The following is a 12,758-nucleotide window of genomic DNA, read 5'->3' on the forward strand; positions in this document are numbered from 1 at the left end:
GATGGCATTACACTATTCTCGTGAAGTCCTGCAAGCTTACTGCAGAAGGTTGAAACTCAGAAAGAAAGTGGAAAAAGCAGCACTATAACCAAACATGTTCTGGGCCTGCGTAACACATTCCACATACGGAGCACATTAGGATGTCAGCCTGGCAAACTTTTAAAACAGATCCTGCTCTTTGTGGCTCACTTCAAAGCTCCTTGCTTCTTTTCCTGCATCACACTTTTAATTCAAGAGGTGATGAACACAGGTGTCCTCTCCCCTTACTCAGCTTGTTTGGAATTGTTAATGTGTTCAACAGGATATTCGGCAAAGTATAGCTTTATTACAAAAGTTATGAATAGACCACCAAAAGCATAACAGGCTAGTCTGATGCGATGTCAGTTGTCACCAGCGTCTCGCCGTGTTGGTTCTTGGCTTTGCAGATGTACTTTCCAAAGTCGATGGTTTCCATGTCTTCCACTCTCAGCACGCTCTGGGTTATTCGTGTAGTTTGACCGCGTCCTCTGTTGACCAGCCTCCATGAAGTTTGGATGTGAACTGGACGTTGCCCCTGAACAAAGAGAGAAGACAGACTGCAAGTTTATATAAAAAAAAAAAAAAAACGTCAACGTTACCACAGATTGGTGCTGTATTACGTAAATGTTTCAAAAAGTTTGAGGATTGCCGCCTTAATATTTACATTGGTGCATATGATTATTTGATATCCAGCCAGTAGTTAAGTTAAAGTTAAAGTACCAATGATTGTCTCACACACACACACACACACTAGGTGTGGTGAAATGTGTCCTCTGCATTTGACTAGTTTTTGTTATGATTCATCTAAAAGCGGAAAACAACGTGAAATATGTATTTGTTTCCATACCAGCCAAAAAAATTGGACCACTACACTACTGAAATATGTACTACTGTTTTTCAACAGTGATTTCACGGTGGAACAGGGGTTAGTGCATGTGCCTCACAATTTGAAGGTCCCGAGTAGTCCTAGGTTCAATCCCGGGCTCGGGATCTTTCTGTGTGGAGTTTGCATGTTCTCCCCGTGACTGCGTGGGTTCCGTCCGGGTACTCCGGCTTCCTCCCACCGCCAAAAACAAGCACCATTTGATTGGCAACACTAAATTGGCCCTAGTGTGTGAATGTGAGTGTGAATGTTGTCTATCTGTGTTGGCCCTGCGATGAGGTGGCGACTTGTCCAGGGTGTACCCCGCCTTCCGCCTGATTGTACAGTAGCTGAGATAGGCTCCAGCACCCCCTGCGATCCCAGAAGGCACAAGTGGTAGAAAATGTATGGATGAATTTCAACCTACAAATTAAATGTTGCAGAATTTGCAATGATGTAACTGTTTGATTGGGGAAACAAATTGCTTTGTGTTCCTCTCACCTACAAATAGGTATGAGAACAGAAATTGGTACTTTTATACAGTAGGTATCAACCAAAGTCCTTTGTTACTATGGGATACCGATTCATGTAAAATCAAACTGCCATAGGTCAATACCTTCGTTGCACAAGATGTCATGTCAGGTTGAAAACCCAAAACCGGCTCAAGTACTTGGCCGATAAACAAGCAGTCAAGCACTCTGAATGGACTTAGCGGACTGCCTCTAGGTAATGTTACAATTTGACATGTCAACAAAACAAGAAGGCGGTGCTCAAAAGTACAGTAAGGCTCCACTTTTTGAAACATGGTAGCTCGATTCTAATTTTCATAAAATTTACTATGGACGTGCTAAGGAATAGCAATAGTAATTTGACATGGTGATTTAAACTCCTCCAAATTTGGTAATGAAAACTAAAAGACGTCGCAATCATACAGCTGTTGTGTAATCAGTACAATACTTACTGTATTAACACTTTGTACGACTTTACAAAAGAAATGACTTAGTGGCAAAGATTACTTTCAGGCTACGGGAACACTTGGTCTTTGCTACTGCCATCTATCCATCCATCCATCCATCCATTTTCTACCGCTTGTCCCTTCTAACGCCTTGGAATTGCAACTGGATGCATTGTCTACTATATAATAAAGTATAGTACTTGCAAATGAGACACAGAAGTGTTAGAAAACAAAACTTGACAGTAAAGCTCAGTTTTAGATGTTAAATTTACTTTTATACAATTACCCCAACATACCCCAATTAACACATTTGAACACAAGCAGTGCACCTGGAAATTATTCCCATCACTTCACTTTTTCCACATGTTTATCTGACAGCCTTCTACCAAAATGGAATACATTATTTTTTTATCCTTAAAATTCTACATTCGTATTGTGCCGCTAGAGGTGAAATTCTTGGACCGGCGCAAGACGGACGAGAGCGAAAGCATTTGCCAAGAATGTTTTCATTAATCAAGAACAAAAGTCGGAGGTTCGAAGACGATCAGATACCGTCGTAGTTCCGACCATAAACGATGCCAACTAGCGATCCGGCGGGGTTATACCCATGACCCGCCGGGCAGCGTCCGGGAAACCAAAGTCTTTGGGTTCCGGGGGGAGTACGGTTGCAAAGCTGAAACTTAAAGGAATTGACAATGTGAAATGTTTTTTTTTTTTTTTTTTTTTAAACATTTTGCAAATTTAGTAAAAATAAAAAAATCATGTGTAGGCGATATAAGTATTCACAGCCTTTGCTCAATACTTTGTTTAGTACTTTTGGCAGCAATTACAACCTCAAGTCTTTTTGAATAGGATGCCACCTATTTTTGGGCAGGTTCGTCCACTCCTCTTCGCAGCACCTCTCCAGCTCAATCAGGTCGGATGGTAAGTGTTGGTTTTCATACAGGATGTCTCTTTACATTGCTGAATCTTAGTCTAGTCAGAGGTGACACAGAACCCGGTGGTCACTTTGTCAGAGCTACAGCATTCCTCTGTAGAGAGAGGAGAACAATCTCTGCAGCAATCCACCAATCAGGTCTGTATGGTAGCCAGACGGAAACCATTCCTTATTAAAAAACCACAAGGCAGCACGCCATGACTTTGCCAAAAGGCACCTGAAAGACTCTCAGACCATTAAAAACTAAATCCTCTGGTCTTGATGAAACAATGATTGAAGTCGTTGGCGTGAATGCCAGGAGTCATGGTATTGGTTATCACTAGACCCAGTGAAGCATGGTGGTGGCAGCATCATGATGTGGGGATGTTTTTCAGCGACAGGATCTGGGAGGCTAGTCGGGATGTACGGAAAGATGAATGCTGTAATGTAGAGAGACATCCTGTATAAAAACCAGGCGTCTCATCCAATCTGATGGAGCTTGAGAGATGCTGCAAAGAGGAATGGGCGAAACTGCCCAAAGATAAGTGTGGCAAGCTTGTGACATCCTTTTCAAAACGACTTGAGGCTGTAACTGTTGCCAAAGTCGCTTCAAAAAAGTATTGAGCAAAGGCCTTAAATACTTCTATACATTGGATTCCTTCGTTAAAGAAAAACTTCTCACATTGTCATTATGGGGTATTGTCCGTGACTCAGTCCGTTTCAGTTTATTTCGAACATGCAACCATACAATACAATAACAATGTAACACACTGCATATTTCCAGTTGTTTCATTACAGCATGAGATCCGAAAAGGAGCAGTTTTATCCTATTTGTGTGTTCTCTATCCGTAACAGAGCAGTGAATAAATACATGAGTAAATGAATGAATATGGTAAAGGCATATTAGACACATGCACAATCATTAGAATTCTCATAATTAAATAGTTGTTAAATCATTTCTGGTTTCCGAGGACAGTGGTTCTCAAATGGGGTTACGTGTACCCCAGGGTGTACTTGAAGGTATGCCAAGGGGTACGTGAGATTTTTTTTAAGTATTCTAAAAATAGCAACAATTCAAAAATCCTTTATAAATATATTTATTGAATAATACTTCAACAAAATATGAATCTAAGTTCATAAACTGTGAAAAGAAATGCAACAATGCAATATTCAGTGTTGACAGCTAGATTTTTTTGTGGACATGTTCCATAAATATTGATGTTAAAGATTTATTTTTTTGTGAAGAAATGTATAGAATTAAGTTCATGAATCCTGATGGATCTCTATTACAATCCCCAAAGAGGGCACTTTAAGTTGATGATGATTCTATGTGTAGAAATCTTTATTTGTAATTAAATCACTTGTTTATTTTTCAACAACTTTTTAGTTATTTTTTATATCTTTTTTTCCAAATAGTTCAAGAAAGACCACTACAAATGAGCAATAGTTTGCACTGTTATACAATGTAATAAATCAAATTCATGACATAGTGCTGTATTTTACTTCTTTATCTTTTGTTTCAACCAAAAATGCTTTACTCTGATTAGGGGGTACTTGAATTTAAAAAAAAATGTTCACAGGGGGTACATCACTGAAAAAAGGTTGGGAACCACTGCCTTAGGAGATGAATTAAATTATATATTTTTTCTTAAAGGTTCAAGATATCAATCATAATTCATCTTCTTACTTTGTGGAAGCTTTTAGTTTGAACATTCTCTTAAACTTGATCATATCATTACTTTGTTTGATTTATTTACTTAATCCATTGCATAAATTCATTCCATTTACTGATATGCTAAATGTTTGAAGTGTTGTACGTGCATACAGATGTTTTAAATTAGATTTTCCTCTAAGGATACATAAATCCTCTTTTTGAGAAGAATTGTTGTACCTTTTTGGGTAGCACAATATCATTTTAGCTGTTTGCAAATGCAGCAAGTCTTGCAAATTTGGAAGACAAAAATGATTCTATTTTTAGAACAAGGCTGCAACATAAAATGTGGAAAAAGTGAAGCGCTTTGCGAACTTCTTGGATGTGCAGTTTAAGTACAAAAAATGAGTACTGCTGAATACTGGTATTGATTCCCAGGTATGGGGAATTGGTCCTGCATGGATTGAAATGTGAAAGGTACCCATCCCTACCTGGCCAGGATAAGACCAGGTGAAGCTCACGTCCACGTCAGGCTCCCCTATCACACTGCAGGTCACGTTGACGTCGTCGCCTCCACTCACCAGCTTAGAAGAAGCCTTCAGGCTCACGAATGGCGGACTACTAGGAACTGTCAACAACATGAAGGTTACAAAAAAAAGTCACGTTCCTTCTTGCAACTCACCTCGACTCTACACTTTAGCACAATAAAGCCATCTTTACCCTCCACATAGAGCAGCTGGTATTTAGTGGAGATTTGCGGGGTTCCTTTGACCACCGCCTTGCAGTAGAACACTCCCTGGTACTCCAGGCTGGGCGTCTGCAGGACAAAACCCTCGGCAGGGTCGTAAGTCACCAAGGTCCCATTGGCAGCTATCTCCTCGGGGGGGACCTCTCTGTGCAGCGACACTGTGGCGTGCGGGGTGGTCACGCGACACGGCACGATGGCGGGCTTGTCCGGGCGCATGTAGACAATCTGGAAGTGGATGTCCGATGGGACAAAGAGGTTGTCCTTGTCTGATGAGAAAGATAAACGTGTGCCATTCTGACCATCGGATTAAATATGAGGACAATTTTTGTGTGTGTTTAAAATACCTGGGCCTGGAATACCAGGCGCAAATATTTCTCCATACAGCTTTACAGATGCCACATCTTAGTAAAGATGTCTCCTGCGACATATGGTGGTAGTGTTGTAGTATAGATCATATACCGTATTTCCTTGAATTTCCGCCGGAGCGCTAATTAATTTAAAACCTCTTCTCACTCCTGCGCTTACCAAAGGCATGCAGTAAAAATTTGAGTGTGATGTAAGCTTGGACCTTAAATCCTACTGAATAGCTCTTAATCTTCTTCCCTTTATGCGATTTCAAATTACCGGTATTGAAATCAGCCTCCTCCATTTTGAAAATGATGACAGGGGAAGTGTCACTCGTGACGTCACAAGTTTGACCAGGCGGTAATACTAAGCATGCGCTAATTATCTTGCGGAGCGAGTTTGACCCAGCAGTAATTCAAGGCAGGCGCATACTATATGCCTTGCGGCAATTCAAGTAAATACGGTATATCCGCTTTGGTACCAAGACTAAAAGGTGCCGCGCCCCCCTTGCAGAAACACCAAAGCCACCGCTCAGTAGTGGACTTAAACGCAGGCACAAAAAGCTGGGTGCTGTTTGTTGAATACATCCTTTCTGGGAGCAGATTCCTCTGAAGGACAGCTCCAGACTTGAGAAACTGATCAGACGGGCCGGTTCTACGATCGGAATGAAACTGGACTCACTGGTGACGGTGGCAGAGAAGAGGACTGTGGACAAACTAGTGAGCATCCTGGATGATGGCAGTCACCCTCTGCATAGCGTTATCAGTAGCCAGAGGAGCCTGTTCAGGTCTAGACTGCTTCATCCCAAGTGCAGGACTAATAGACTCAAAAACTCCTTTGTCCCACACGCTATTAGACTGTACAACTCCTCTCTGGGGCGGGGGGTGAGTGACAGGTGATGCAAAACAATAACAGTGCAATACGTTTTCATAACATGGTCACTAATGCCTAGTTTCTCTTGTTATATTCTTATTTTACTGTTATATTTTAATTCTCATTGTTGCTTTTTATTGTTATTCTTATTGTAATATTTTTTATTTTGTTTTTATTATAACCCCATTATTTACTTTTTACTCTTTGATTGATCTCAACTCTGTACACTGCTGCTGGAATTTTTTATTTTCCTGAAGGAACTCTCCTGAAGGAATCAATAAAGTACTATCTATCTATCTGGGACACCGGCGCTCAAAAGAGCATCCTGCAGGCTACAGTGGACTAAGCCGCTGGCGGGGTGCGTGGCCCACCCTAGACGTCCACCAACGACATCCCTGTACGGACGTATGGCACAAAGACCATCTTTTGGTGGTCAACCATTTACATGGGGGGGTTCGTCACAACCGACATCTCTTTTCTTCTCCTTGGTGCAGATTTTTTGTGCGCCCACGGGTTGCTCGTAGACCTCACGAACGGCCGCGAAGGGACATATTGTGGACTCTCCAGCTTGGTTTCTAAAAGCGACAATTACCAACAGCTTCTCGGGGGGTTCCCTAGTCTGCCAAAACCCTCTTTCTCGACCACCACAACAAAATATGGGGTCGAGCACCTTATCGAGACCAAAGGCCCCGCCAATAAATACTAGGTGCCCGACGGCTCAACCCGGAAAGGCTGGCGGCAGATAAGTCCGAATTGGCCAATATAAAACACTTTGGTATCATCCACCTTTTGGACAGACATGGGCATCGCCCCTTTCCATCGTCTCAAAGCCAGACGGTGGATGATGTCCATGCAGAGACTACTGCCGCCTCAATGATGCCACCACGCCCGCCCCTTCCTCTTCATCATCCTCCTCTCTGGGAGGCACACAGTCAGGCCTGGGTTGACTCTTGTGTGGCCAGTCGCACAAAAGTGCATCGCGACTCCAAGGCCCTGTCGTAGCTTTTTGCTGTCCACGAGATGCAGTTCGACCATGTTAAAATCAACTTGGTGGGCGCCCTCCACAAAGTATCACCAACCTCCTCTCCACAGTGGACAGGATGATCCTTAGGCCAGAAGTTGTTCCCCCTCGCGTGAACATCGTCCACTCATGTGGCCTGAATGTTTATCAGCATGTGGCTCACGTGTTTCTGAACTCCTTTGGACCTCTCCTTTGACCGGTGAGCGCAGTTTACCTTGGAGATCTGGAAAGTGGTCATTGAGGGTCTGGGGTTCAAGCTGCACCGCACCACCGCATACCACTCCCAGGCTAGTGTGAGCGATTCAACCGCTCCATGAAGGCTGCCCTGCTTGCCGGTTTGACTGATGGCAACTGGGTGGACAAACAACGAGCTAGGCCCCAGGACCGCCCCCAAAGAAGACCTGCAGTCCTCATCTGCCGAGCTTGTGTACGACCAAGTACTGCGAATTCCTGGGGATTTCATTCCGGACGCCAATACACCCTGGCCGGCGACTAGTCAGTGGTCTTCCCTGCTGGAAGCCACCAGAGTTTTATCAAAAGTCCCCACGTCATAGTACGGCATGCCTGTTTTTCAGGTTCCCACCAGCCTGCTCTCAGTGGATTTAATCTTCATTCGTCACGACGCCCACTGCGGACTGTTGCACACCCCCACAGTCCCCCCTTTTACGACGGGCCGTTTAAGGTCCTACAGCACTCAGATAAGGGATAAGGGCCTCGCCCTGGACATTGGGGGAAGACCTGAGACTGTTTCTATTGATAGGATTAAGCCGGTCTACATAGACGTTTCCAGACTATTGGAATAGGCCCAGGCTCCACGCCGCGGCCGTCCTTCCTTGTCCCACCCTCCTCATCTGGTTAGGTTCCCCTCTGCCCTGTCAGCGCCATTGACCCCCAGCTCTGGGGGCGGTACAGCTGCACCCGCCACGGCCCTCAGCACCTGCCGTCTATACCCATCAAGGGGATTTTGACTATGGGTGGATTCTGGGATGGCTATTGTAGTGGGTTTGGAAATTTTGCCCACAGAACTTTAGTTGGAGGGGTTCTGGTCCGATGGGTTTACAAAAGACACATTTACGGTGTTGTGAGTAATCGCACTAAGAAGCCACATACAGGTATGTATAGATACTGCTCCGTTGCAGATTTTAAAACACAGGAAGCCACCAAGGAGGCGTCCAGGAGGCATCTAGACTAGATACCTTACATACAAAATGGACCCACAACTTCCCGGTTATGGTAACATGTATGCTGACGTATCGTAAGTGCTCTGATAGAACTAAAGGAGGTGTACAGTACGTACAATAAGTACAGTATGTGTATGCGGTCACCTTCAAAATAGATGTGGGAGGCGAAAGCATGGTCGTGGTCCTTTTCGCACTCACTACCGTCACACACAATCACATAGCAGCTGTACCTTCCGGTGTCGGCGGCAGACGGCGACGTCAGGATGAGCTGACTGTACTTGTCACTCTGTATGACGCTGCAGGTGTGAAACAGTCAAGTCAAGCGACGCTATAAAAGCAAACCCAGCCCCTGCATCCTCCCTGCATCACCTGAGACGCGTGTCGTTGAACGTGTCCAGGTAGGAGGGGTAAGTCCAACCGATCTTACTGCCTTTGCAGCGCAGCTCCAGGTCCTTCCCAGGGGTCAGAACGGTACTCTGGCTCAGACGAAGGAAGCGCCCCTTTTCCAACACCTGGGTCAGCAGGGTGTGGCCTCTGCTGCCGCCTTCTTTCAATTTGGGTTGACGCGCCTTCCCTCGTTTGCCTCCTGGCCTAATGCGGTTCTCTCCTGTATCCTTTCTTCTCTTGTTGGCTTGTTGGCCGGCACCTGCGAGGAGGACAATAGATCATAAATAAATAGTCATTGTAGCAATTTATTGAGCTGTTTGTAACTTGCTTAAAGTTACTTTTTTCGAACCAAAGTATATCAAAAGCATTTTATATTAGGTGTAGGCGGGGGGAGTGGCCTGCGGACCTGCAGCAAGGCGGGGTGTGCCAGGACCGGCTTCGAGATCAGCGGCAGGTGCGTAGATGACACAGCTGAAAGTGTTGGTCTGATCACCTGTCGCTCTGTTAAAGGCAGCAGTAGGGAAGGAGAAGCGGGTGGTTGTTGATGATTGTGAGCATGTGAGAGAGCGAGGATTGACACGTAACGCATTGACTGAAAAGGAGCACGAAGAAAATGTATTGAAAAATAAATCATTGTTCAGAACTATGAATGAAGCTGTCATGTCCGTGATTAGTTGTCCAAAGAACCCGGAAGAAAGAGACTTCCACAGTGTAATTTCTGATATTTTCACTGTGTGGAAAAAAGTTTTTGTTATTCCTATTCATTGGTAAAGAGTTTTTAGATTTCAAACTGAGTCTCCAACATGGCTAGTGACAATGTGTGTGCATGAGTATGTATGTAAGCAGCGTGGCTGCAAATACATTTCATTGAGCTGATGTTTTTTTGACTTTGTTAATAGATACAAAGTTGGTCCATCAGCCCTTGTTATTTTTTCTTGATATTAGTGCGTGTGTCTCACGATACAAAGGTCCTGAGTTCGACCGCTCGTCGGGACCCAGGATGGACCGCTCGCCTGTATCGATTGGGGACATCTCTACGCTGCTGATCCGCCTCCGCTTGAGATGGTCTCCTGTGGACGGGACTCTCGCTGCTGTCTTGGATCCGCTTTGGACTGAACTCTCGCGGCTGTGTTGGAGCCACTATGGATTGAACTTTCGCAGCATCATGTTAGACCCGCTCGACATCCATTGCTTTCGGTCCCCTAGAGGGGGGGGGGGAGTTGCCCACATCTGAGGTCCTCTCCAAGGTTTCTCATAGTCAGCATTGTCACTGGCGTCCCACTGGATGTGAATTCTCCCTGCGTAATGATTTGTGCAGTCCTTTGAGACATTTGTGATTTGGGGCTATATAAATAAACATTGATTGATTGATTGAATCCCGGGCTGGGGATCTTTCTGTGTGGAGTTTGCATGTTCTCCCCATGACTGCGTGAGTTCCCTCCGGGTACTCTGGCTTCCTCCCACTTCCAAATACATGCACCTCGGGATAGGTTGATTGGCAACACTAATTTGGCCCTAGTGTGTGAATGTGAGTGTGAATGTTGTCTGTCTATCTGTGTTGGCCCTGCGATAAGGTGGCAACTTGTCCAGGGTGTACCCCGCCTTCCGCCTGAATGCAGCTGAGATGGGCTCCAGCAACCCATGCGACCCCTAACGGGACAAGCGGTAGAAAAAATGGATGGATGTATGGATGTACAGTACTGTATAGCACGTTATATGTTGTGCAAATTGTACAAACATTTACTAAAATAGAGACATTTGTCAAGGCTGGAACTCATTATTCATGTTTACATTGTTTCTTATAGAATTTGCTCTAATATTTGAACTTTTCTACTATGGACTGTGTTCAAAAATCATTTCAGACCCAAAACAAGGTATCTAGATATACCGTATTTACTTGAATTGCATATAGTATGCGTCTGCCTTGAATTACTGCTGGGTCAAACTCGCTTCCCAAAATAATTAGCGCATGCTTAGTATTACTGCCTGGTCAAACTCGTGACGTCACGAGTGACACTTCCCATGTCATCATTTTCAAAATGGAGGAGGCTGATTTCAGTACCCGTAATTTGATATTGCATAAAGGGAAGAAGATTAAGAGCTAATCAGTAGGATTTAAGGTCCAAGCTTACATCACACTCAAATTTTTACTGCAGTCCTTTGGTAAATGCAGGAGTGAGAAGAGGTTTTAAAATAATTAGCGCATGTTTACTTTTACCGAATGCCTTTGGTAAGCGCAGGAGTGAGAACAGGTTTTAAATTAATTAGCGCCCCAGCGGCAATTCAACAAAATATGGTATATCAAGGATTTTTTTGGCATGTTCTGGATTATTAAAAATACATTCTAAAGTGTCTATGTAAGTGTTTTTAGTAACAACGCTGTTAAAAAATAAAGTCACTCTTCTGTGAACTCTCTCCTCTTTGAGTTTGTTTTTTTCCTAGACAAGGATTGAACCCACGTTTTCCGCTTCATAACAACTTGCCAAACCGCCAGACATTTATGGAAAATTGATCTATAATAACGCATATAATTTGATAGGGCGCTTTAAAAAAAAAAAGTTTGATTCCATTGATTGATAATGCTACAAAATCCATCATTCAATCAATCAATGTTTATTTATGCAGCCCTAAATCACAAGTGTCTCAAAGGGCTGCACAAGCCACAATGACATCCGCGGTACAGAGCCCACATACAAAAGTCTATGTTTGGAAAAAGTGTATGATCTAACTCACCAGTTTGTTCTCCCTTTTTTTTTTCTACAAATCTCTCTCTCTCGGACGCATGTGGGTGGGCCCCCTAACCTCGGTGGTCCCTGGACTTCAGCCCAGGTAAGCCCGTGCATTAAAGCGCCCTGTTGATGCCACAGCTGTGGCTGTTTGCTCTGGCCCTCAGGACTTGGTCATGGGTCCACTTCAGTCTTAGCAGGCTAGAGTCTCCACCTTCCTCCACAGAATAGTTTGGATGGGCTTAACAGCTCAACCCAGTACAGTTTGTACACTAAATATATCAGGTTCTCCACACGATTTCAGTTTATCAAAACATGTCCGTTACAAAAAGTAATGGAAAACCATTTATCGAAGGCAGGGCTGCCCAAATTTCTTGACCCGGGGGCCAGATTAGGTTAAAATAATTTTATATGTGTATATATACACAGTCATGGTCAAAAATGTACATACGCTAAAGAACATAATGTCATGGCTGTCTTGAGTTTCCAATAGTTTCTACAACTCTTATTTTTTTGTTGTTATGATCCGCTACCCGGATCATTCCATGTTTTGTATCATATTCTGTTGTTTGACGTCCTTAGTTCCTGTTTTAGCCGGTTTCCATAGTAACAAATTATTTTCACCTGCCGTGGTTTCTAGACGCACACCTGTTTTGCTAATCAACATCCTTATTTAAGCCTGCCCTTTCTGTTCATTCACTCTCGGATCCTAATTTGCCTTACACGCAACAAGTGACGTAGGCTTTTCCATGTATTTATTCGCTAGGTTTCGCGCTACGCTTAGTTTATCCCTAGCTCACATGCTAGTAGTTTTTGTTTTGCCTTTTGTGCCCTTGTGCCAGTTTTTCTGTCTCCTTGTCAGTTTTTATTAGGGGCGGTATAGCTCGGTTGGTAGAGCAGCCGTGCCAGCAACTTGAGGGTTGGAGGTTCAATCCCCGCTTCCGCCATCGTAGTCACTGCCGTTGTGTCCTTGGGCAAGATAATTTACCCACCTGCTCCCAGTGCCACCCACACTGGTTTAAAATGTAAAAAAATAGATATTGGGTTTCACTATGTAAAGCGCTTTGTCACTAGA

At 43.9% G+C, this 12,758-nt stretch overlaps 1 protein-coding gene across 1 annotated transcript in view; it reads right to left on the minus strand.

Moving 5' to 3' along the window:
* Window positions 1-305: 305 nt before the first annotated feature.
* Window positions 306-12,758, minus strand: part of pdgfrl (platelet-derived growth factor receptor-like) — a 15,441-nt gene continuing 2,988 nt past the window's right edge. The window contains exons 2-6 of the mRNA XM_061901791.1: window positions 8,940-9,216; window positions 8,715-8,866; window positions 5,123-5,416; window positions 4,894-5,030; window positions 306-553 (exon numbers count right to left, since the gene is read on the minus strand). Coding sequence (XP_061757775.1) covers window positions 365-553; window positions 4,894-5,030; window positions 5,123-5,416; window positions 8,715-8,866; window positions 8,940-9,216 — 1,049 coding nt within the window. The 3' untranslated portion in view covers window positions 306-364. The remainder of the gene's footprint in view (window positions 554-4,893; window positions 5,031-5,122; window positions 5,417-8,714; window positions 8,867-8,939; window positions 9,217-12,758) is intronic.

This window comes from Nerophis ophidion, linkage group LG05 (assembly GCF_033978795.1).
Source record: "Nerophis ophidion isolate RoL-2023_Sa linkage group LG05, RoL_Noph_v1.0, whole genome shotgun sequence".
NCBI classification, from domain to species: Eukaryota; Metazoa; Chordata; class Actinopteri; order Syngnathiformes; family Syngnathidae; genus Nerophis; species Nerophis ophidion.